The 27,201-nt window shown below is 44.4% G+C and overlaps 1 protein-coding gene across 9 annotated transcripts; it reads right to left on the bottom strand.

Moving 5' to 3' along the window:
• Nucleotides 1-724: 724 nt before the first annotated feature.
• Nucleotides 725-27,016, bottom strand: LOC100277497 (uncharacterized). 9 transcript variants are annotated; one of them, XR_002263307.2, is made up of 25 exons: nucleotides 26,564-27,016; nucleotides 25,792-26,133; nucleotides 25,368-25,500; nucleotides 18,808-18,983; nucleotides 18,040-18,113; nucleotides 17,188-17,223; nucleotides 16,998-17,088; nucleotides 14,832-14,891; nucleotides 13,939-14,140; nucleotides 13,589-13,785; nucleotides 12,838-12,939; nucleotides 12,603-12,713; nucleotides 11,959-12,024; nucleotides 11,781-11,879; nucleotides 11,228-11,312; nucleotides 11,028-11,152; nucleotides 10,784-10,915; nucleotides 10,617-10,709; nucleotides 8,267-8,575; nucleotides 2,645-2,829; nucleotides 2,444-2,571; nucleotides 1,951-2,096; nucleotides 1,711-1,790; nucleotides 1,495-1,637; nucleotides 725-1,064 (listed from the first exon to the last, which is right to left on the bottom strand). XR_002263307.2 is itself a non-coding variant. In XM_020540435.2 (25 exons), the coding sequence occupies exons 1-25, from the start codon at nucleotides 26,966-26,968 to the stop codon at nucleotides 951-953; spliced, it is 3,600 nt and encodes a 1,199-aa protein (XP_020396024.1). In that variant the 5' UTR covers nucleotides 26,969-27,016; the 3' UTR covers nucleotides 725-950.
• Nucleotides 27,017-27,201: the final 185 nt, after the last annotated feature.

The raw sequence follows: 27,201 nt of genomic DNA, 5'->3' as shown, positions 1-27,201 counted from the left end.
AGCTACTACACAGCCGGCTACTGCTTCTTATACAGTAATGGCCTGTTTGGCATGGCTCTAGAGCAAAACTCCAAGGGGGAGCTGGCCAGAGCATGCCAAACACCCTAACTCCAGAGTTGTAAACTCTATGGAGTTTTTGGAGCTGCAGTACAATTTTTTGGAGTACCTTTTTTGCTGCTCTGAAAACTCCAAAAAAGCAATCTAGTCATGTAGTTTTGAGTTATTTACCCGCCATTGCCACTGGTTATGAGAAACAATCTAAACTCTGGAGCAGAGCTGCTCCACCCAGAGTTTTAGAGTAGAGCTGCTCTGGAGTAGAGCAGAGCCATGCCAAACACACCCTAAGGCCCTGTTTGGGAACAAAGTTTTTGAAAACCACAGTTTTTGAAATACTATAGTATACTTTAGTCATGACAATACCGCAGTTTATAATACTACAGTTTTGGAAACTGAGGTCCAGACCTAAGTTTAGAATACCTTAAAACAACTATAGTATTTGCAATACTTCAGTTTTGAAAACAGAGACTTTAGCCAGCTTGCCAAACACCATTCTGTATATAATACTGCAGTATTTAAGAATACTGCAGTATTCTTCTAAAACTGCATAAAAACTTTGTTCCCAAACACCCTCTAAGGCTTTCTTCGGTTATTTTAATTACATGTGTATTGGAGTGAATTGGGTGGAATTGAGATGTATTTTGACTTGTTATGGATTTAAAACGACTCAATCCAACTCAATCCACATGGTTTAGCATCAAAACGAACAAGCCCAAAAATGTGAGATAATTCTAGCTCTGCAGCTGCAATAGTGTTGCTTATCAGTGCTGCTTATAAGAGCAGCCGAACAGCTTACAAACGCTTGGTAGCATTTAACATGTACAAAAAAAGGACGCGAGCTAAAAAATACCAGCGCCCTTTTTGAACAATAATCAAGGTAAATGAAACATGCCCTATTCAGCAGCCTTTTCATCAGATCCGTTGCCAGGAAATCCTAAGGAGTAGGCACTACCCGGGACAGCTATCAGCAACGATTCGTCATCTAGTTCTTCTGTTGCTTCACTTGGCTACAACGAAAGGAAAGAGAAGAAGGAATAATAGCAACAACAAAAAACTAATGTATAGGAGAAACAAATACACAAAAGGGGACAACGATACATAATTTGCATATGGTTGCCCAGAATGTAAGAAAGGCAATATCCTAACCATTACTAGTTCTCATATCTCAACAATTTTTGGTCCTAATAGCAGATCATATATGCATGTGCAATATGTATTGATTACAATAGATGACATTAGACTATTAGAGCAATTTAATTCTTTTTTTCCTTACATGTACACTCACTGTTGTATAAGTAAACCATATAGTAATGGAGAAACCATTCTACTCATTCTATTAGTTTTCACAGAGAAGCTCGTTGCTCAAAGAACATTTGCTATTTTTTATTTGCAAAAATGGTTCAAAGATAATTGAAGTCTAGAGGAGAGACTACTAACTTTATCCTTTTGTTTATTCAAGGCGTTTTTCAAGTGCTCTTTAGCCTTCTTTCTTATTTCTTTTAGTTCCTTGTGCTGAGTTCTGGTGACCTCATAATGACAAGCCACACACAGTGTTCTCATGTTCTCGAGTTTACATTCCCCTGACATAAAATCAGAAAGATTATCATGACGTTCAAGAGTCAACTCAACAAAACTTTTGCATATATACCGTACCTCCTCCTTTATAAACAGGTATTATGTGATCTGCATGCCAAGCATTTCCATCAATTGGTTCACGGACAAGTTTATCTAGGCTGTGGTAGATGCAGGGAATCATCAGCATCAAAGCAACAATTAACAGGACAATTATCCATATCTGATAATACATGAAGAGTTTAAACCACACGACTCTGCTAGCCCCCCTAGACTTGAAAAAGAATATGGAAAAACATGATATCAATGCGCAACACTTACAGTTTCTTTCTACTTGCAATGTTTGGAGCAACCTTTCTGATGTATTCTTCTCGCTTTCCCAAAGGTAAGAGTTTAATGTGTTTGACAAGCTTGCAACAATCGAGCTTGCATTGGGAGCACTTGCCACGTTCTATTTGAAACAGTGCCTGCAGATAATTACTGATAAACTTTGAGGGTGTTTGAATGCATTAGAACTAATAGTTAGTTGGCTAAAAATTGTTATTGGAATTAGCTAGCTAATAAATAACTATCTAACTATTAACTAATTTACCAAAAATAGCTAATAGCTGAACTATTAGCTAGGGTGTTTGGATGTCACAGCTAATTTTAGTCACTAACTATTATCTCTAGTGCATTCAAACACCCCCTTTATTATATATATATGAATTAACTTGCAACTTCCTTTGAATTTATATAACTGAAAATAGTCCTAACTCTTTAATGGCACCTACAAAAATTGTTCACATATGTGGATAACAGAAAGAAGACTCACCTGCCGGAGGGCCCTGCCACTGGTTCTTAATCTGTATTCCTGGAAACAAGCTAAACTACAGAATAGATCTTCAAAATATTCTGGTGACTTTGCAAGCCTTCCACTGAACCAAGTAAAACAGCATTATTCTGAGCAAACATTATTTGTTTATAAATTATAGTAACAAAACAGGATTTACTTCTAAACACAAGGAGTAGTTACTTGCAAAGTCCTTGACAAAGTTTGCAGAGAGGTTCATCATCAATGGTCCAGCCCTGAGTGTACTGTCTCTCTTTACAGGTGCCATTACGCAACACCACCTGTCTCCATTCAGCATTTTCTGGCAAAGGATTACTGACATCATTCAATGATGCAGCACGCCTCTTACTTCCCCCTTTAAGTATCCCCTAAGAAGAAAGCAGATCAGAACAGGAAGTGACAAAGATATTCATCAAGCTAAGCAACACTAAAACACATACTTGTGCATTTCATCAAAGCTCTAAAAATAGGTAAACGCTATATGTACCAGTGGCGGAACTACTGTCCAGCCCAGCCACCCCGGCCTCAGGCAACATAAGAGCGCAAAGAATTCAAAAAAAAGTATGTACATCAAAGAGGAATACTGTAATTTGCTAGCAAAATATTTTTCGCGTGATAAGGATTACCCGGGCCGGGCTCCTAAAAGCTTCTGGCTTTGCTACTGATTAGTACAACTGACAAAAGGTGACATAAGGTAGTGGTTATCATTGTTAAGGCCCATATATTATTGTCTGCCTATATATATGCTATAGTAACCGAGGGGGCTACTATCTCGCCTAATCCAGGTTAGTCACATGGTATCAGAGCAGGTTAGGGTTTACATCTAAACCCGACCCTGATCCAAATTTTTGGTGCCGTCGCTGTGCTGCCATCGCGGCCAGCTCTCCGGTCAGCCCTCTGGCCGTCGCGCCGTCTCTTCGTCGCGCGGCCTTCCCCCTTGCCTGCAACGTCCGCCGCCAGGGGCGGATCTCGGTCTGCGCCGCCCTCTTCCTGTGCCCGCCAGGAGTCCGCCGCCCTCTTCCTGTGCCCGCCAGGAGCGGATCTCGGTCGGATCTCGCTGGATTTCTGCTCTGCGCCGTCACCAGATCAGCGCTGTCCGCCTCAGATTTGTGCCGTCCGCCTGCGCCCTGCTCTGCGCCGTCACCATTTCTGCGCTGTCCGCCTGATCCAGATCTGCGCCCTCGCCACTTCTGCGCCGGGTAGGACTGCAGATCTGCACCGTCGCTGCCGTCGCTGCTTCTGCGCAGGTGGCTGCCATTGCAGGCAGAGTCGCGGTGATCTTGATTATCTGCAGCAGGGCGACAGCCGCTGTCCATCTCGGCTTCCGCTGCCCAAGATCTTCGTCAACTCGTCCAAGTCGGGCTGCATTCAGCTGCGGCTCCTCTGGTTTGTTTGGTTTCACTGATTTCCATTGAATTCAATATGGCGACAAATGCTATTGTGGTCAATATCACTCTCGATGGTCAAAATTATCCGGAGTGGGCTTTCTGTGTTGAGACTGCACTCCGGGGACATGGATTACTCTTCCATTTGACTGATGCGGCACCTGTTCTTGCTGATGATCGTTGCAATGCTGCTGATATCAAAACATGGCAGCTTAATGATGGTAAAGTGATGGCTGCTATGGTGAACAGCGTCAAACCGTCTATAATTATGAGTTTGTCTAAATTCAAAACTGCTAAAGCCATCTGGTCTCATTTGAAGGAGCGTTTTGTTCAGGACATTGGTGCTCTATTACACACCCTCATGCAGCAGACACATGTTATTGAGCAAAATGATATGAGTATTGATGAGTACTACTCAGCCTTTGATCGTCTGATGAGTGCTTTGACATCAATGGTGCCTGCTTGTACTGTTGATCCATGTCCGGCTCATAAGTTTATTGAGAAGTTCTTCACTTACAGATTTGTTATGGGTGTTCGGGCCGAGTTTGATTCTCTTCGTGCTTGTTTACTTCAGGGTTCTGACACTCTCACAATGGCTAAGGCGTTGTCTGATTTACTTGCTGAAGAGACTCGTCTTAATTCTCTTTGCTCTACTGGTGGTAATCCTCACAGTGTCTTGGTTGCTGCCCAGAAACCTAAGAATATTTTTAAGCCTTGTGATCATTGTGGCAAGACCAATCATCGATCTGAGCTTTGCTTTGTCAAGTTTCCTGAGAAGTTGACTGATTTCCGTGCACGATGTGCTGCTCGTGGTCGTGGTCCAGGACCATCTACTAGAGGGTCAGTTGTTGTTGCTGCCACTTCGTCCGCTTGTACTTCAGAGTCGGCCTGGGTACTTGATTCAGGAGCCTCCTTTCATGTCACATCTGATCAGTCAAAGTTGGCTTCGACTACACCTGTCACAGATGGTGCTTCAGTGCGACAGCTGATGGTACTGTATGCCACATTACTCATAAGGGTTCTCTTTCCGATCCTCACTTTACAGTACCTAATATTTTCTTCTTTCGGTAGGTCAAATTACGGATCATAATTACTTTGTCGGATTTGATGACTCATCTTGTTTTGTACAGGACCGTCGCACAGGGGAAGTGATTGGGACTGGTCGTCGCCGTAGAGCCGCTCCTCGCCTCTACATCTTGGACTCTTTGCGACTTCCTTCTTTGGCCACATCTCCAACGCATGTGCTTTCAGCTACCCTTGCTTTTGTTGCGTCTTTTGCCCAGTGGCATCATCGTCTAGGTCATTTGTGTGGCTCTAGATTGTCTACTCTAATAAAGTCAGGTTGCTTAGGTCATACTTCGGTTAAGTTTGATTTTCATTGTAAGGGTTGTCATCTTGGAAAACAAATACAACTTCCATATTTTACTAGTGATTCTCATTCTGCTGAACCCTTTGATTTGGTTCACTCTGATATTTGGGGTCCTGCACCTTTTGTGTCAAAAGGTGGATATAAATACTATGTCATTTTTATTGATGATCATTCTCGCTACACTTGGATTTATTTCATGAAACGCCGCTCTAAGCTGATTTCTATTTATAAAACCTTTGCTCGCATGATTTACACTCAATTTTCCACTCATATTAAAACCTTTCGTTCTGATTCTGGTGGTGAATATTTATCTGATAATTTTCGCCAGTTTTTGACTTCAGAGGGTACTCTTGCTCAGCTTTCTTGCCCTGGTGCTCATGCACAGAACGGTGTGGCTGAACGCAAACACCGTCATATTATAGAAACTGCTCGCACTTTGTTGATATCTTCTTTTGTCCCTTCACATTTCTAGGGTGAAGCAGTTTCTACTGCGGTTTACCTCATCAATAGACAACCGTCATCCAAACTCTCTGGCAAAACACCTGGTGAAGTCCTTTTCGGAACTCCTCCACGATATGACCACCTTCGAGTTTTTGGATGTACGTGTTATGTACTATTATCACCTCGTGAACGTACTAAATTGACTGCTCAATCTGTTGAGTGTGTTTTTCTTGGATACAACCCTGAACATAAAGGCTATCGGTGTTATGATTCATCTTCTCGTCGCATGTGTATTTCTCGAGATGTGAGCTTTAATGAAAATCGACCCTTCTTTTACAACTCTTCCACTCATTCTTCTTTTAATTCCACAGAGTCTACCTCCTTCATGAGCCTTCCTCCCATTTCTGAAACTTCATTAGTATTACCACCTACTGTTTCTACCCCAGATGTTCTTATTCCCATCACACCACCTTCCACTTCCACACCATCTCAGTCTTACTCTTCCAAACCACTTGTTACTCAGACTTACATTCGTCGTCCTCGCTCTACTCCCACGGCCAATCCTGATGATGATCTTGTTGTTGATACTTGTACTAACAATGATGACTCTCATGTTGCTTTTAATCAGGGGTATCATCTTCGTGACCGTGGCACTATTTCAGCTCCAGAACGTTATTGGTTTTCCCGTGCCGGTATAGTCATTGCTGAACCATCATCTTATAAAGAGGCTTCTTGTATACCTGAGTGGCAGCTTGCTATGACTGATGAATTAAATGCCCTTCATCGCACATGTACATGGGATGTTGTTCCGTTACCTGCTGGTGCTGTACCTATCACGTGCAAATGGGTCTTCAAAGTTAAAACCAAATCTGATGGGTCTATTGAGCGATATAAAGCTCGTCTTGTGACCAGAGGTTTTCAACAGACTCAGGGTATTGACTATGATGAGACTTTTGCACCTGTGGCCCATCTGACTATTGTCCGAGCTTTACTTGCTGTTGCAGCCTCATCTTCATGGACTATCTCTCAGATGGATGTCAAAAATGTTTTTCTTCATGGTGGTCTACATGAGGAAGTCTATATGCATCCACCTCCTGGGATAGAGGTTCCCTCAGGGCATGTATGTCGTCTTCGTCGAGCCTTGTATGGTCTCAAACAAGCTCCTCGTGCTTGGTTTGAGAGATTTGTTTCTGTCATCAAGGCTTGTGGTTTCTATTCTAGTGATCATGATCTTGCATTGTTCATTCATGTTTCTTCACGAGGACGCATGTTGCTATTACTATATGTTGATGACATGTTGATTACAGGCGATGATCCAGACCATATTGCTCATGTAAAGGCGTATCTGAGTAAGGAATTTCAAATGTCTGACTTGGGGGCACTCAGTTATTTTTTGGGCATTGAGGTTTTGCAAACTCAAAATGGTATTTATCTTTCTCAGGCCAAGTACATACAAGACCATCTTGATCGTTCTGGTCTTAGTGATACTCGCACTGTTGTCATGCCTATGGATCTTCACTTATCTCTTCGTCCGACTGATGGGACACCTTTGGAGGATCCATCTCGATATAGACATCTTGTAGGCATCTTAGTTTACCTTACTGTCACCAGGCCAGATATTGCTCATGCGGTTCAGATCTTGAGTCAGTTTGTCTCTGCTCCTATATCAGTTCATTATGGGCACTTACTTCGTGTGCTTAGATATTTACGGGGGACAAAAACACAATGTTTATTTTATGACTCAAATTCCCCACTTCAGCTTCATGCTTACTCTAATACTACCTGGGCCAGTGATCCTACAGATCGTCTCTCCATCACTGGTTACTGTATTCTTCTTGGATCATCCCTTGTTGCTTGGAAATCAAAGAAGCAAGCTGTTGTATCTAGATCTAGTACTGAACCAGAACTTCGAGCCCTGGCTACTACTACTGCTGAGATTATCTGGATTCGTTGGCTCTTGGCTGATCTAGGCGTTTCTTGTGACTCGCCTACACTTCTTCGATGTGACAACACTGGAGCTATACAAATTTGTCATGATCCAGTGAAGCGTGAACTCACAAAACACATTGGTGTTGATGTCTCATTCACTAGATCTCATTGTCATCAGAAGACCATTGATCTTCAATATGTGCCCTCAGAATTACAGCTTGCGGATTTCTTCACAAAAGCACAAACTAGGGCACAACATCAGTTTCATCTAATCAAACTCAATGCTTCAAATCCTCCACTTTCGCCTTGAGTTTGACAGGGGGTGTTAAGGCCCATATATTATTGTTTGCCTATATATATGCTACAGTACCCGAGGGGGCTACTATCTCGCCTAATCTAGGTTAGTCACAATCATATCCAAAATATAGTACTAACTTTGGTTGCCATAAGGGGATTTTTGGTGGCATTAATATAAATATGGATTTCAGAATATTGACATCCTTCAGTATATTCCACAATTGTATATTGTATCATTGAACAAAAATATGTATCATTTAGATATGTAGAATTTCTTTGGAAAAAAGGAACAAAACTGTTATTGGACATGGCGTGCAATGTTCATAAGCAAAGCCGTAGTGCGTGTGTAAAGAGAAGAATTAAATGAACTCAACAGGTCCATACTTCTGTGCTATGATTGATGCTATCTTTCAGAAAACACAACTCAAGGTTCAACGGAAGTTGTAATGGCTTTCCAAGCAATTTATTTTGATCAATTGGTCTTAGTGCCAACCACTCTTTGATGAATGCATTGAACACATTGCAAAATGAAGGAATCTTTTTCAAGAGAAGAGTTCTTGTTTTAACATCACTGGGAGAACATAAAGGTGAATTCAATTCTTCTGGCAGAAAATTTTCACAAAGTGGTTTGGGTCTTGAATCATGTCCAGGAACACAACTGTACAAGTGGATTCGTCCTGTGTGCCGGCTAACCTGCAAAAGATGATGATACTTCAGATGAATTAAGTGAATAAAATCTCATCCTCAACTATGAAACATCATGCTTTACACACTCACTATCAAGGAAAAAATCCACCTTTCACAACTTAATTCATTGTGATTTTAGTTCGTGGGACGGCTACATATTCAAGCTTCACTGACATGGCCCCTTCCAGGGCACGTGCATATTCGAGTCAGCAAATGTTGGAACTAGGGTTATGGAGGTAGTACGAGTGGTGGGTGGGAGGTCGAGGACCAGGACCCCGGTGCTTGGGCGTCGTAGGGTTGCTGGTTGGAGAAATCGCGGTACTACCCACGGATGAACAATAGACGAGGTGGGGGAAGCACGGACATTGTAGGTGTGTGGTGGGATGTGGTGGCCAGTGAAACTAGGGAGCGGGAAGGGGAATGCGGGAACGGTATCTAGTGGATCGGTAAGGGCATTCTTGGTGCGGTGGAGTAGGCATAAGGCGGAACTAGGGCATATGTGGGTGATGATAGGGGGGATGGCTGATGACGAGGTCATGGCAGCGGTTGGGATGGATGGCGAGGAGTTGGCGGTGGCTACAATTGGAGCAGTGGTGGCTGGGATGTTTGGTATTCCGTCGTATCTTGGTAGGCCATAGGGAAAAGGAGATGTTGTTGGCGGTGGCAGTCGATCGGCCAGATTGTTGACGGCGGTGGCGAGGGCGGCAAACTATTGCATCATCACCTGCTGGAATGTTGCTTCAAAAATTGAGGTTATAAGGCCAACGATCATGGAGGTTGTTGTTGCGACAGCAGTGGTGGCGATGGAGGGGCAGGGGGCTGTGGTTGTTGGAGGTGCATCATCAAAACTTGGCATCTCCGATACCAGAATGTTGGAACTAGGGTTACAGAGGTAGTACAAGTGGTGGGTAGGAGGTCGAGGACCAGGGCCCCGGCGCTTGGGCGCCGCCGTCCTAGGGTTAGGGCTGTTGGTTGGGGAAAGCGGATGAACAGTTGATGAGGTGGGGAAAGCACGGGCAAGATACTTGCCAGCTTGATTTCTTCCTTAACCAAAGGAGTACAATATATATAGGCTGAGATAGCAGCCACCAACAACTAACAAACTCTATCCTAACAAACTCTAAGACTAATTCAATCCGAATAAGATAACAGCCCCTAACAAAGTCTACCTAATCCAACCGAATACGATAACAATCCCTAACAAACTTTATCCGAGACTAACAAACCAAATGTTTATCTAACCAACTAATTTTAATAGGGCTGTTCACGGGATGCCAGTCATAACAGCAACAGGGTGATTCACAAGCCCCAGGCCCTCAACAGTCTATCTCTCCACTCCCCCATTCCCATTCTCCTCGCTAAGCTAGCCACATCAATATCCAACAGAAAGATAAATCGACTAGCTCCCTAACTACAACAAGAACAAAAAGGCCTCTTAGTCCAATTAACAATAATGCATGCATAGCACATGCAATCATATTCTTTTCACCTAAGGCCCCGTTTGTTTCCTTTGATTTCGAGGAATTGGAATCTTACTAATAAAATAGGCTATTTTTTTAGATTATGACATTCCACCACTTTCCAAAGTTATCATATAAGCCTACCTCAAATTCATAGGGTTAGAGATGGAAATTGATTCTATAGATTTACATGCTAATTTTCCGATGTACAACTTATAGCACACTCTTCTACTTGCGCCTCTATAACATAAATGTACTATATAACTATCTCTCTCATATGATTTAGGATAATATACAAATATATTACATATATAAATATATAAACTTAATTAGTTTTGTCTAAATTATAATTATTAAAATGGAATTCAATTCCAATGAAACAAACGGGGCCTAAGAGAACTTGAAACACATTTGCTATATCCCAAAACAAGTGCAGATTACGGAATGGCTGACATTGCAGTAGCTATCCCCCCTCCTCTCCCCACAGCATAGGTCTCAGAGTGCTTTAACCTCAAGAAAGTAGAAAGAGTACAATCACAATAACAGGCAAAAGATAGAATAAACAAGTAGGTAAGAAGTGCTTTAACCTCAAAACGCAGAGACTCCACTTGAATTGGAAAATCTGGAACAGATGCAGCTTGACTCAAGGACCCAGAATTTCCAGAAAGCCTCTTACGAGACTTAACATTTTTCAGCAATTAGATCATTATGTATAAATGTCATATGATTAAAGAAAGCAAAGAAAGTTTTTCACCTTTATTGATTTACAACTAGATAGTACAGAGCAAAAGACTGCAGCTGGTGAAAGAGAAACATCAATACAAGATCTGTCTTCAAGTACTGTTGGAGTTGGATTATTTTTCAAGGATGTGCCGGGGTTTTCATCCTAACAGGAAAATAAGCATGGACAGGATCATTTTTCAACCAGTAATCAATAAGTAATAAGTGGCAAGTAGGAAGAAATTGATAGATGTTGAATGGAGCATTCTCCTTTTTACCTCAAATTCAAGAGGAATTGTCCTAATGGTGAAATCCAAGTCAAATTCCAAATCTTCGATGCCAAGAAAACCATCAATGGACAAATCATCACTTTCCAGAAGTTTTTTTGGTACGTGGGTCAAATCTGAAACCTCAAACAAATTAGCATTTGTTTCAGTAAAATCAGATAGTTATCAGCATGGTTCAGCATTCATTTTACCTGCATTATGATTCTCCAAAGGATGCAGTTTGCGTTGTGTTTCCTCGGTGTCCTTGATTTCTTCAAGTTGGCACACTTGATCAACCTTACACAGAAAGAACGAAGAATAGATAAAGAAGGAATGATCCTCATGACCTAATAGATACAAACTATTCAGAACCCTATCCTCAGCAGATTTCTCAAGGGGCTAATATTCCAACTGGCATCCTCTATCAGATATTTTAAGGCACGGATGTTGCCTGCTAGGCTGTTACATATCCCAGGTTAACTAATAGACACTGGCTACAGACTACAAACTTAGATCTTACAACAGCACTTCCAATCTGCTATTAAATCCGTCAGGGCCAGGCGCCTTATCCGCATGCATATTCTGCATCCGGATAAGGCGTCTGGCCCTGACGGATTGTAATTTTCTTTCTATTTCAAAAAAGTTTCAATAAAATCGCGTTGTAGGGGTTTCCCCTACAGCCTTTTCTCCTCAAAAAAACATAGAAATTTACAAACGATTAATATTCTAAACTTTGTGAAAGAAAAAACAGGTTCTGTGACCTACCTCAATCTCCCTTACAGCATCCTTTTTTCCATTCATCAAAGACGAGACACGGAACAGACTCTGGTTTAACTGGAGCCAGTGTGATTCATCCAATGTGTTCTGCAAGACTAACATTATTCTGTTTGCTATTACAATGAAAATTACAGAACAAATTGCAAAGGAAAACAAACGAACTAACCTTTCCACAGAATATATATATGTTGACCGCATTTCTTTGGCCACGTCTATGAGCTCTATCCTCAGCCTAATAGCAACAGAGTGAAAGATTTCTCAGCAACCTCTCAATCACTCCCACCATTCCAAATTTTAAGTCAATTTGGCTTTGTCCTAAGTCAAAAGTTTCTAACTTAGTAACTTCAACAGTTTGATGGAGTTTATAGATATAATACACTGACAACTACAATACCAAATAAGTGCACTCTCAAGATAATTTGGTGCTAAAATGTTGTTACATTTTCTAGACTTTTTACTCAAACCATGCAGGAGAGTTGTATGTCATTTCATTAAGGTGGAAAAAAAGTACACGAGTCTAGAAGGACCCAAACCTGAGTACAGGAACACCACACACACCAACACCCCAGGAAATAGATTACAGTAGCACCACAGGCTACAAGAAAAAAAACGACCAACAATCACAGGGCGAGCAACCTAATTAGGAACGGAAAGATTACTAATGTGTGCACAAATTAACAAGCAGGGTCACATTAGCATTTCAATTCCGATTCTACCAGAATAACTATGAAAACCATTGTTCCGCCACTCTGAATTCAGTAATGGTTGAAAAGAAATTGCAACAGCAAACAGAGAAAAAAAGCTAAGAACCTGAAGCAATTCTGAAGCTGATTTTGGGAGCTCCACAAAAATAACATTCTGAGCAGATGAGAAGTCTAAGCCAACACCACCAGCAGTAATTCCAATTATTGCAACCTTCACCTTTTTGAAAATAAAATGGATAAACATTAAACCAGATTCAGAAGTTATTAGACATATGGAATAGAAAAACTGAGGAAAATGCAACAAAAATGTAAGGGTGGGTGGGTGGAGTTGGAGGCAGCACCTCTGGATCCAAACGGAAAGAATCAACAGCTTCTTTCCTTTCCCTTTGAAGTGTGCTTCCATCAATGCGAACAAATCTGATCTCATTCTCAGAGATAAACACCTGTATGAATTATGAAAACAGTTGAACGTATAAAATTGCCTCATCCTGGATTTCGGTGGTCAAGAGAAAAAAAGGTTAGACCCTAGACCCAGTGTCGGGAGGCTCCCACATGAGGCCTTGTTCGGTTATTCCAATTCCATGTGGATTGGAGTGTATTGAAATGGATTGGGATGAATTTTGACATGCTATAGATTTAAACCGACTCAATACCAACCAATCCATATGGATTATCGGTGAAACGAACAAGCCCTGAGTGGGGTCAAGGAAAGAGATAAAATAAGGCAAGCCTTCCCCGCAAATGTGGAGAGACAACTTCGAACTCGTGACCTGGTGATTCAGTGAGATAGCTCTCACCACTGCACCAGGCTGGTGCTTCTTCTGTGGTCAAGAAACTCAATAAAAAATAATCTGAACAATACTTAAACATGGTCGCGATAAATCTCAATTGTTATTGAGAAATACTGAGGCTTATACATTTCAAGCTACAGAAGTAAATAATCATCATAATTTTGATTGGAACCCTTGTCCATAGTTCATGAGGCTTAATATATTGATGATGAAAATACATCCTTAAGTGAGGACAGACTACCTAATACTCTAATAGCATGATGACAGATAATGCATACATGAGAAACATGAAACTGTTTACCTGTATTCCATCTAGAACCTTTAAGTGATGTGCAAATATTATTGTTTTCTGACAGCTAGACTGGGGATCCAGGTTATGGTTAGCATCAAATCCATTCATGATGAAATGATTTGAGAACCATTCACTAAATCCAGATAACTTTGCGATACCAATCTCTTGTGGGGTGAGACTCCTTGGAGATTTCTTGCAATCATCTTCTGGATAAAAATAAAGATAACCATATTTATGCAGAGCTACCAGAACCATCATACTAGTCGTGGATGCAGAAGAGAGAGAAATCACAGGGCGGTATTAAAATTCATTAATATATGTAACTGAAAACTCAATTTAGCAGTCAGCACCATGAATACCTTCTTCCTCTTTTGTATTTTCATCATCATTGCTTTTACTGGGCAATTCAATTGTAAGAGTTCCATTACAACTGTTAGGGTTCACCCTTTTGCCGCATGAAGATGTGGCTGCCCTGATATCTGGTGCCTTTAGCTTCAACCTAATAATTTGTCGCCGCTTGGGGGGCAGTTCATTCAACAAATGCTCCTTCAGTCGCCTAATCTATACCACAGAAGCAGATAAAGCAGCTAACTTTAACTGTGACAGAGTTGATGTCAATAAGCAATCAAATCTCAGCATAACATATCATGTGATTGCATGGATTGTGACAAAATGCAAGTCTTTAATAATGGCAAGCATATTATTAGGAAATGAGCACTTCATTTCTTTATAAATCAGTATAGAACAGTAAACCTTTACTTTGCTAGAATATTTGCCAACAGTCTAGGTCATGGCTTGGGCTACTTAATCTAGTTTGTGGGTTTTTTGGTCAGGTCCCATCCTTGTTTTTTTAATCAGTGCAACCTACTTTGTTTTGTTCAACCCCCATGGCTTGGCCGAGTGAGGTGGTGGTGTTCATGCAAGGAGCCGATCCTTTTTCTCTCTATAATACAGAGATGTGCAGCTTTCCTGCGCATTCGAGAAAAAAGAATATTTGCCAACAGTAACACTTCTCTGCCAATTGCCTTTGGACCAATAAAAATTTCAATGAAGAGGGCTAAAGAATTACATCAGTAACAAAAAAAAATAATGTGCAATTGGTGGCTAAAAGAAACCTAGGGCTAGTATCGTTAAATAGTTTATTGTGTAGGTACATTAGTTAGGATAACAGAACAACAAACAGTATGGATTGAACTACCACAATGGAGCAGAGGTAATTGAAGTTTAAGTGGCCGAAAGAGTAAGAACAAACCATGACAGTTTGACTGAGCAAAACATTTAACTCTGTCAACCGTGTGCCCTTAGAGAAGTCCTGCATATAAAACAAATTACAGCATTAGGGATCTAAGAAAATGATTCCACAAAGATACTACCGGCAAAATTCATTTCTCTTTCATAGAATTTAATCTACAATACCTGCGCTATAGGGTTTTTCTATTTTAAACCACTACATTTATTATCTGGTTTGCTGAAATCCTGTTTCTCTTTGATAGCGTGGAATATTGTGTTGTACTGCATTGAGTAGCAGGATTGCAATATATAGACTTCTACCAGATTGTGCTCCACTTGATTTATAGAAACAATGATCAGGGAGTCAATCAGGGAGATCTCACACTAAATAGGAAACAACCATATAGGAAAGAATCACCCATTAGCACCTAATCAGGGGCAATCAGCTAACGCCTGAGTGGGAAGGGTATCACCTAATTAGGGGCAATCAGTCAACACCTAATAGGGAAGGAAACCTCCTAAACATGGAAGGAAATAGGCTGTCTAACACCCCCCGCAGTCGAAACGTCGATGGCGCAGACATTAAGACTGGATCGAAACTCGGAGAAGACAAAAGTGGGCAGCCCCTTGGTGAAGATGTCTGCAAACTGAGACGTCGTTGGGACATGAAGAACACAAACATCACCAATGACAACGTGCTCGTGGACGAAGTAGAGATCAATCTCGATATGCTTCGTGCGCTGATGCTAAACCGGGTTAGTGGACAAGTAGACAACACTGACATTGTCACAATAAACTAAGCAGCTCTTGGTCAAGGGACTGAAGCTCACGCCACCTCTGCCTCCGGCCACCGCTCTCGTCGCCAGTACCACTGCTTCCTCCATCGCCCCTCCCCCTGGAGGTGTCACGGCGCCCGCTGGTGGTACCAGCCGACCCACTAGCAACACCTATGGCGGGGGCTCCTCTGCTAGTGGTCGTTGACGGCGTCGCCCCAACAACAGCGGATGAGGCAAGGCTCAGTCGCCTTGGCCTTCGTTGTACAATCCATGGACCGGGCAAATCACGATGTGGCCCGGCCCTACTGGACAGCAGCGTGGCGGACGTCCGCCTGCACACCAGGGCGCACCACAACAGGCGCTCTTCGCTGCTCCGACCCAGTACACCCCTCTGTCGTGTCACTTTACCCAGCCTGTCGGGTCGGTTCAGCATCCGCTCAGGACTCTGCAGCAGCGCCCTGTGGTTCCTGCCTCCCCGACTGTGCCATGGACTCCATGAACTGGATCCTGGGATCAGCAGTCTCTCGCCAACAACTTCAGCACCATGACCCTAAGTCCTCCTGGCGCCACAGACTGGGTCATGGATTCCGGTGCTTCCAGTCACATGACTCTCGATAGTGGTAACATCTCTTTATTTCATTCTTGGCGCTCCACTTCCATCATGGTTGGAAACAGATCCACTTTACCTGTCACAACTTCAGGCCACTCCATCATATCGGGTCCCTTTTATCTTAATAACATTCTTGTTGCCCCCGATATTGTTCAAAACCTCATTTCAGTTCGTTAGTTTACTTCTGATAACAATTGTTCTGTCGAATTTGACCCTCTTGGCCTTTCTGTGAAGGATCTTCATTCCAAGAGCGTGATCGCCAGATACAATAGCTTCGGGTCCCTCTACACCCTCGGTGCTCCGATACCATGATAGCGTGGAATATTGTGTGATGCATTGCACTGAGTAGCAGGATTACAATATATAGATCTCTATCAGATTGTGCTCCACCTGATTTATAGAAACAATGATCAGGAAGTCAATCAGGGAGATCTCACATTAAATAGGAAACATCCATATAGGAAAAAATCACCCATTCGCACCTAATCAGGGGCAATCAGCCAACGCCTGATAGGGATGGGTATCACCTAATTAGGGGCAATCAGCCAACACCTAATAGAGAATAAAACCTCCTAAACATGGAAGGAAATAGGTTGTCTAACACTTTTTTGGGGGGAGGGGGGCTACTTGTAAAAAGTTTTTCATGCATTATTCCATGGTTTGCATGTCTAGTTTCTACATGCACAACATAGATTTTACCCCACTTAGCGAAAACAGCTCTGCAGACAGCCCATAGAAGCCATAGCTTAGGGAATAGAGCTAGTAACGGTGATATGCCTTTACAAACCAAGGAATCACATACCTTAAACATTTTCCCCTGATAACTTCGTGCAACATGCAGCAAGCAATATTTTTTCGCATAATCAAATTTATCAGTACCAAGCATGTGGGGCCTGAAAGCAGTGTGTGTAGGGTGATTAACAACAATATTGCAACTGAACAATGTAAAGAGCTTCATAAGACCAAGACAGTAAGATGTCATTTTCTCTTACCATAGCATATTTATCTGGTGGTAGATATCAAAAGGTCTATTATCGCCTAGGAGAAAATAAATAGTAAGTGCCAACTTCATTTTAGAAATATTTAAGTACAGCAACATATAGTAAAATGATGTAACAGATTGTATGGAACCAGCCTATCATACCATATTGTGATTCTTCAAATACAAAATAGTAGAGATAAAATCATAATACAAAGCAGTAAAAAAAAGCTTTTGAACAATTCATGACATCCTCAGCATGCACAGACATCTCACTCCATAATATAATCAGTACAGATGCTTAGCAGGTAATGCATTAGACATAGTGGCGAATCTAGGACTTAAAGTTAGGGTGGTCCAATCTTATGAAAATCAAAATAAAAAATGAGTTAGCATTTCAAATCTTACAACATATGAGAATAAAAAACAAATAAACCAAAACCATCTATATATTTTAGCAGGATCAAAATTAGACCTACAACATATGAGAATAAAAAAACAAATAAATCAAAACCATCTATATATTTTAGCAGGATCAAAATTAGAGGGTGGGTCGGGGCCCACCCTGTCCACTCTCTAGATCCGCCAATGTTAGGCAATAATATCTATGCACAATTGTGCCATATCAACATGGATGCTCACAAGACCACTATTCACATAAATTAGTGCAACCAATACTGTCAAAAGAGTAAGACAAAAAAAACATCAAGATCATTTTGCAGTTACTGATATTTTGAAATCATCAGGTGATCTTAACAAAATATATCTCATATCACAACTATTTTCATGCATCCCAGATGAAATATGAAGAGTACAATTTCAATAGCACAAGGAACTCAAAGAGTATGATGGATATATTTATAACCTTGAGAAAGAGGGTGTCCCCGAGAGCAATATGATGCGTTCAGTTTTTGAAGCTAGATGTAGCACAGCTTTTGTCTATCACAAGACAAGCAAGTCAATACAAGAAGCGAGTAGAATGTTGATATTTCAGACTAGTAGTATGAAAACTAAATGACTCAGATGTGGTAATTAATTCCCTTTTTTATAAAAGAGTGTAGGCATGTGGAGAATCAAACTCAATGATGAAGAAATGTGGAAGTTCACTAAATCATCTCGAAGTCATTTTTTTTGTAATAGTAGCATATAGCCCGTGCTAACACTACGATCCCGAAAAGGAGAGGGTGCAACAGCGCGAGGGGAGTGGTTGACGACGACAACGACGACTGAGAGGGAGGGGGGAGCTGGGGGCAGCGGGGTCGCGGGGGAGGGAGAGGGGTGCGGGATAATCCAAATAATATTGTCAATTGGATTTAAGTAAGGGAGAGGGAGTTATCCAGTGATATGAACCGTTGATTTTGATAGTGTATTAAGTCTAGGTGCGATTTGTTTGGTGGATTTAGTGGAGGTTATGGGTGTGAGGATGATTTGGTTGGGTGGGTTTTGCAAAGTTTAAACCGGTGGAATATATAGTGGTATAGATAGGAAAGTAAGCTATCAAAGTCATTATCTTAAAAATAATGATAGAATGTGTCAAAGAACAAGGAACAGAATCTCCATAGATTGCTATTTGAGAGTTGTATGCTTGTTCTGAAACATGAGAATGTTTAATTTTTCATGATAACATTAATACCTCATATTTTTCTTCTAGTTTCTTCGTGCAGCGTATGTTATGTGATTCATCAACAATCATCAGTGCCCATGTTCTATTCACCATACTTTCTCTAAGGCGACTTAGCATCTGGTAAGATATAATCACTGCCCTTGGAGTAGCATTTAGATGTTCAAGACTGTCTTGACGACCAAATACTGAAAATGAGAAAATAATAGATATAATTTAAACATCTAAACATATGGTCCTTGTACAAAATAGGAAATATCAAGTGCACAAGAGCATACTGGTGAAACATATGAAAAACTGAATCCCATCTTTCGGATACAAATATTTAATCTTAAAGGTTCAAGTTCAAGGTTAGAGCTCTCTCATCCCATCTTGGGCTGACTTAGGTCTACTCACTTCAGCCCTTCATATTGGATCCGTGTGGTGAGATTGAGTTTGCACATATGTGCACCAATATACTATTGTGCACTTGATACTTCCTCTATATGAACTGGACACAAATATGAAAAGAATATATTCAGAACTAGAAAGTCAATCACACAAGGGAGAAGTGATAAGACATTAGCCATATTTTGCAAAACGATAGCCTTTCATTGATGTTACAATCCCGTTAGGGTTTTGGGTCAGTCCCTGTGTAATTACCCGTATACCCCTCTGTGTAATGGGCTTGGCCCAACTCTTGGCTTATATATATGCACTCCCAACCCTGATTAGAGTTAGGTTTCCCATTCCAACTTGGTACTAGAGCGATTTTCTCTCTCTTCCCTCCCTCTCACCCACAGCCGCCGCCTTCCCCAACCTCCAACCGCTGGTCTCACCAGCCCCAGCCGTCGGCTGGAACTTCAAGCCACCGCACACAACCCTCTCTGTCTCACGCTCGCAGTCCATCCTCCTCAAGCCTGCTCGCGCACAAGGCCTCCCTCACACTAGCCTTCCTCTTCACTAGCTGCAGGACGCCCCAGTCCATCTCCCAGGATGCTCGTGTCGTTTCTTCTGATCGCCCTCTCCCTGCTCGGCCAGGCCGGACGCCACCCACTGCTTGCCTCCCATGGTCGCGTCATTGCGCCTCCTCAAGCTCCTCTCGACGGACACCAACGTGGAGCTCGGTCGTCGCCCTACCAGCGCTCGGCTCCCTGCTCCCTCCTCGCTCCGATTTCCCCAGCGCGCATAGCTTCTAGCTCGCCGGCGGCTAGGCCTAAGCCGCCAGCTGGAACTTCAAACCGTCGGACCCCTCCTCCGTCAGCCACTCCCTCGGCTTCGCCTCGGTGCCACCTACAGCAGCAGCTCGCGGAGATGTGACCGACGCCCCAGCAGTCGGCTCCTCCGACCTCGACCCGCACCAGATCCATCACTGGTGGGCTTTGGCCCCTTGCGGCCATGAGATGTCTACACCCGGCTCCCTATAGCCCTGGTGTGTCCGCCCCAGCCCCCTGTGGCGCCAACTACCGCGCCCACCCCCTACTCCTCCCTCCAGGTCGAGCTCATGGGCGTGTCCACCTTGCCGGAGGCCTCTCCTCCCACGCTAGCTCCCTGCGCCGTTGCGTCGTCCCTCTCCACTTACTTCCTTACTGTCGGTGCCCCACCCCTGGCCCACACCCTCGCCGGAGCGTCGCCTGCGCTGGCCCCTATCTCCTCACCCATGAGCCTTGCCTCGCCCGCTACTCCAGTGGCTCTCGGCTATCCTAGCCCCGTCGTTGCCCTAGCCGCCGGCGCCACCTCCTCCCTGGCTCCACCTGGTTTTGTTGTGATCGCTGTGCGCGTCCTCCTTCCCGACGGCCAGCTTGTTCGGGGCACCTTCATGGCTTTCAATCGGGCCATGAACCCTGTTCTTTGTGACTGTGTCGACTCCACCCTTAGGTGAGCCGTCACGTGCCTGGACCGCTTGTCTTCCCCCGTGATGTGATTGCCTCCCTAGCGATCGAGACCTTGCTATCTCCCTCCCCTACTAGTGGCTTTGTCGGAGCACCTCCCCTAGCTCTTTCCTTGCACCCTGGCCTTCCCCACCCTCTCCCCCTCCCACTGATTGGGTGGTCGACTCCGGAGCCTCCTTTCACACTACTCCTACCACTAGCTCGTTATCTCACTACCATCCTCCACACCCCTCACATCCTCCCTCTATCGTTGTGGGCAACATTCCAACCTCCAGGTCACCTTAGTAGGTGCATCGGTTCTTCCGGGGCTATTCTACCTTAACGACGTCCTTGTTGCTCCTCATCTGACTCATCCCCTTCTCTCGGTTCGTCGCTTTACTAGTGACAAGCATTGTTCTATGGAGTTCGATCCATGGGGGCTCAACCATACGCCACCTTCCACTCGGGTCGTGCTCGCTCGTTGTGACAGCTCCGACCCCCTCTACTCTATTCATTTGCCCTCCACTTCCCCCACCAACGTATCCTTCCCCCATGCTTTTACTGCCACCACTAGGCATCGTCGCCTCGGTGACCCTGGACCTGACGTGATGTCCCAGCTCTCCAGTTGCTTCGATATCTCCTGTAGTCGGGGTTCCTCAAGGCACCTCTGCCATGTCTGCCAGGTCGGTCGTCACTCTCGTCTTCCTTTTTCCACTTCCACGTCCAGGGCTGCTTAGGATGCTATATAGACATGTATTGCCCCTCCGTCAAATTTTATGAATTTCTGAGACTATTTGTATATTATTATTATTATATAGAAAATTATCAAAATGCAATTAAATTCATAAAATATACTGGTGTCGACCGAAAATTGCAAATAGGTTACCAGGACCAATAAACATTCTATAAGAATAAGAATATAACCTCAAGTTCTCATATGAAAATGATAAAGTGAAGTATTGATTATGTTGAAATTTGGATACTTAGGGTGATTCCACATGTAACTATACGAATATCCAAAATCTGAAATCTAGTAAGGTATCTAGTAAGATGTTCGGATATCCGGAATCCGACGGGTATCAGTCATCTCATATTTGTATCTGATATCCGAACTGTACTATCCGAATCCGAAATCCGAATAATCTGCGGATATCCGGAAAAAAAACTATCCATCCAGATAATTGGGCTCTTCGGACGGTCGGATGCTCGGATAATACCTGTATTGTTTATACCCCTAATTGTGATCTCTGGACCTCTCCTGTCCTCAAGCCTTTCTAATTACAAATACTACCTAGTCATTCTGGATGACTTCTCTCACTTTCTTTGAACCTTTCCTTTACGCCTTAAGTCTGGTACCTTTTCCACCTTACCCACTTCTTCGCCTAGGTCTCCACCCAGTTCCGTCGTTCGGTTCGTGCCCTTTAATGTGACAATGGCTGAGAGTTCGACAACACCGCCTCTCGCTCCTTCCTCTCCCACGACGTTCAGTTGCGCCTCTCGTGCCCTTACACTTCTCCCCAGAACGGCCAAGTCAAACGCATCATTTGCATCACCACCAACATGATTTGTTGCCTCCTCATCCAGGCGTCTCTCCTTGCCATCTACTGGGCAGAGGCCCTGAACACCGCTACTCATCTCCTCAATCGCCTCCCCTCGAAAGCAGTGAGCCAACCCACTCCCCACTTTGCCCTATATGGCACATCCCCCTCCTATGACCAACTTCGTGTTTTCGGCTGTGCCTACTATCCCAACACCTCCGCCACCGCTCCCCACAAGCTATCTCCCTGCTCTACTCGTTGTCTTTTCCTCGGTTACTCTCCAGACCACAAGGGGTACCACTGCCTTGACCTCCTCTCCCACCGCATCATCATCTCTCGTCATGTTGTTTTTTGATGAAGATGTTTTCCCCTTGCAGGCTCCTCCCCGCCTACCGATCTCGACTCCCTCCTTGAGATCGATCCTGTTCCTCAGACGCCTCCGCTCGCACCTCTATCTGCGGGACGCGTGGCCCAGACGCCACGGCTCGCGCCTCCACTTGCGCCACACGTGGCCCCATCGACCTCGCTCGCTCCATGCGTGGCTCCGTCGACGAGCGCAGCCCCGTCGGCTGCCCCCTGTCTGGCTCGCTACCCCGACCCCGCCCACGTCTACCACCGTCGCAGGCGTGCCGCTCCCTCGGTTCCAGCCGACCCGCCTGCTTGTCCTTGCAGCGAGCCCCCAGTGTACCACACACGATCACCATCCACCACGTCCACCCGATGGTGACTCGTCGCGTAGTCGGTGTTCTCCGCCCCGTCGACCGGCTGATACTAACGACCAACGCACCTCCGGGCACCTCCTCGGTTCCCTCCTCCGTTCGCGCGGCCCTCGTCGATCCCCACCGGCGTCACGCTATGGAGGAGTACACGGCCCTGCTCGCCAACCACACTTGGAATCTGGTGCCGCGTCCACGAGGCACCAACGTGGTTACCGGCAAGTGGATCATCCACCACAAGCTGACCTCGGATGGCTCACTCGACCGCTACAAGGCCCGTTGGGTCCTTCGGGGCTTCACTCAGCGGCCCAAAGTGGACTACGACAAGACCTTCAGCCTCGTCGTTAAGTTTGTCATCGTTCGTATCGTCCTCTCCCTCGCCCTCTCTCGGGACTGGGCGGTCCATCAGCTCGATGTCAAGAATGTCTTCTTCCATGGCACTTTGATAGAGATAGTCTACTCCAGCCAGCCTACCGGCTTTGTCGACTCCGCTTGTCCGGATCTGGTCTATCGGCTGAACTGCTCCCTGTACGACCTCAAGCAGGCACCGTGGGACTGGTACAGTCACTTCGCCTCCCATTTGGCCTCCCTCGGCTTCGTCGAGGCCAAGTCAGACACATCCTTGTTCATCTACCGGCGTGGCAATGACATCGTCTACCTGCGGCTCTACGTCAATGACATCATGCTCACAGCGTCCAGTGCCAATCTTCTTCAGCGCACGATCGTCGCCCTTCAGCGTGAGTTCACCATGAAGGACCTAGGGCCTCACCACCACTTCCTCCTCGTCACTGCCGAGCGGAGGTCTCAGGGTCTCTTCCTCCACCAACGCCAGTACGCCCTCGACATCTTGGAGCGGGATAGCATGCCCGACTGCAAGCCCTACTCCACGCCCGTCGACACTTAGGCGAAGCTCTCTGAGGACAACGGACCCCCGGTCGCCGATGTGACGTCCTACCGGAGCCTCAGCGGCGCCCTTAAGTACCTGACTTTCTCCAGGCCAACATTGCCTACGTCGTCCAGCAGATGTGCCTCCACATGCACACCCCGCGAGAGCCCCATCTCAACACTATCAAGCGGATCCTACGCTACCTTTGTGGCTCCATGGACTACGGCCCTCTCCTTTGACCCTCCTCGACGTCGGAGCTCGTGGTCTACACCGACGCTGACTGGGCTGGCTGCCCCGACACGCGCCGGTCCACTTTCGGTTGCGTCGTGTTCCTGGGCGCCAACCTCGTCTCCTGGGCCGCCAAGCGCCAGCCCTTGTCTCTCGCTCTAGCACTGAGGCCAAGTACCGCGTTATAGCCAACTTCTCCAGGAGCTCTGCAACCCCCCTACAGCGCGCCACCCACGTCTACTGTGACAACGTCAGCGCGGTCTACCTCTCCACAAATCCTGTGCAGCATCAACGCATGAAGCATGTGGAAATCGACCTACACTTCGTCCGCAAGCTTGTCGTTGCCGGTGACGTTTAGGTTCTCAGCCCCGACCATGCTGCAGTTCGTTGACATCTTCACCAAGGGGTTGCAGTCGAGTGCTTTTGGCGAGTTTTGATCTTGTCTCAACATCTGTACAGGATAGAGTTGAGACTGCGGGGGTGTTGGAATCCCGTTAGGGTTTTGGGTCAGTCCCTGTGTAATTACCTGTATACCCCTCTTTGTAATGGGCTTGGCCCAACTATTGCCTTATATATATGCACTCCCAACCCTGATTAGGGTTAGGGTTTCGCATTCCAACTATTGATACTAGCACAGTTTACAACCAAAGTACAAATCTATGATTGAAAGTTACTTTCTCAATAATAAACCCATTAACTTACACTCAAAGAACCAAAAGCATTCTAGATTTGAACTTATGTTAGAAGTTAGCTTAGCTTCGGATTGAATATCACATCTTTTGACCCGAAAAGGTAAAACATACATAACTCATTAAAATATGTTCAAATGCTAGCTTATTCAAAAGTTCCTAAAAATCCCAAAAACAAGTCAGTAAGTCAAACTGAAGAAAAAATCTACTTGGATAGATCAAGCGACCACTAGGTATCTGACATCTGAATGGTCTTGTTTTGATAGTTCAAGGGGGATGTTGTGTGGGCTACAACATTTCAGTCAACTTATGAAAGCAAAAATTCATTACTTTCCACATTATGCACACAGAAAGTAAGATAGAAATAATAAAAGTTAAAGGTTGCAGATACTAGATGACCAGGTGAATGCTAACGAATTTTATATTATAACTGAAAAGCATATAGTCCTTAGAGTTCAGCCTGAATACAGAGCATTTTGGACTATTCCTATTTTCTTCCGAGAAAAAAAAATCAAGAGCAAACAAAGAAGTTGGAGGGTTATGATACAAAATGTGTGATCAAACAATATCTGTACTTCATAATTATTCAGGACTAGATGAAATTGTACAGCAAGTCCAATAAAAACCAGCTTTCACATCAACCAAAAAAAAAAGATTTCTCATACCAATATGAATATCTTTTGGCATAAATGAAGGATCCCAGCGTTCCAATTCCTCTGCCCAAGAATAACGCAATACAGCTGGACATACTATTAATATAGAGCCCTCGTCCTTGAAACAGCATGCTATTGCAATCGCCTGCATTAAAATGCATGAGAATATGCTCACTCGCTCCCTTAATATAGGCAAATTGGTAGGCCAATTCATATAATCTAAAACCAAGTCATCAAATCTGAAATGAATAACAAAGAACAAATAGGGAGGTCTATTCACATCATTTAACAAGTCATAAATCTAAATAAAATAAATCATTGTTGAATTAATAGTGCTGCAATAATATTCTACAAATACATCACAAGAATATCTCAAGGTACTCGTATACAAAACAGCAAGGATTGCACTATGCAAGAATCCATGCTATATGCCCACCTGGAGAGTCTTGCCGAGCCCCATCTCATCTGCAATTAGGCAACGTCCACGCCTTCGAAGCCCAAACATCACTCCTTCAAGTTGGAAGGGTAAAAGCGCATCTTTTATTTGCTGTGGCAGTTTCTTGAGAAGCTCATGTACTTCTTCATCAGAAGCCCACTTTTGGACGTGATACCTAGGTATATTCTGAATAATTCTCTTTGTGCTAGAAGGTATTTCTTGCACAGAAGCTCCAGGTAATTTCTTAAGGCATTTCAACACCACACCATAGTCCACAAGCTTAAATACAGGACGAAGATGTGTGCTTTGACTTAGCGACTGTGTTGCAGAGTATTGTACAACCTAACAGTGCAAACATTGAAGGAAAATGAGTTGCAATTACAATTCCATGCCAAAATCCTTATCAAGAACATCCAAACTGATGGAGCCAAAGATAAACCCAGGATTAAATGGAAAAGGAGTTTCCGGTCTATATAGCAAATTCCTTATCAAGAACATCCAAACAGATGGAACCAAAGAAAAAACTATTTATCAATCATTCAAAAAGAACTACTTATCAAGAAAAGCTCGCCGATTCCCACCAATTTGACAGACTGGTGTAAAAAACACGAAAATCATCAAACTCTCGCAAACAAAAGCATAGCACTATCCAAGAAAACACCAAATTTCGGGAGTAGGAGTAGGCGAGTAGATCATGAACTGTACATTCTGATCAAAGCAGAAACTGGAATAACATTTATTCCTCAAAGGCAAGAACGGACGCGAACCGTACCGAAGCCGCAGCGAGGCAGTCCTGGACGGCGCCGAGGCACTCGGCCTCCCCAGGGTAGGCCCTGCCTTCTACCGGCACCACCGCCACCCAGAACTCGTCGGGGCCGCATACCTCCAGCACAACCTGGAACCCCACCGGCGGCTGAGGCGGAGTCGGCGGCAGCGGCGGTGGGGAAGGACGAGGGGGCAGCGGTACAAACGGTAACTGGCGCGCGGGCGGGGCGATTCTTGGGCATTTGGCGAGCCTCCACTCGGCGGCGGCGGCAGTGTCGTAGGCAGGGAATGTGGAGGCACCGGAGGTGGGAAAGGCGGTGGCAGCCGCGGCCTCTGCGTAGCGCTTGCGCTTCTCGAGGGCGGCGAGGCGGTTGGCCTCGGCGCGACGCCGCTGCTCCTCCGTGATCTCCATGGGTTACCCCCACGGCAAAATTGCAAATAGCTCGACGGGAAAGGGAGTGGAGACAAGAAGAGGCGGCTGAGCCCATTTAGGGCGTGATTGGTGGGCCGAAATGGAGATCCAGTATGGCCCATGGGATGCCGATTTTATTGTTTGTAGAGTATAGTTTAAATAGAGACCGGTCGGTTGTACGTGCGTTGCGACGACTTACAACAATATCCACGTAAACTATTCACCAATAAAAT

The sequence above is a fragment of the Zea mays genome, chromosome 7 (genome assembly GCF_902167145.1).
Source record: "Zea mays cultivar B73 chromosome 7, Zm-B73-REFERENCE-NAM-5.0, whole genome shotgun sequence".
NCBI classification, from domain to species: domain Eukaryota; kingdom Viridiplantae; phylum Streptophyta; class Magnoliopsida; order Poales; family Poaceae; genus Zea; species Zea mays.
This window is presented reverse-complemented; position numbering and strand designations above follow the sequence as displayed.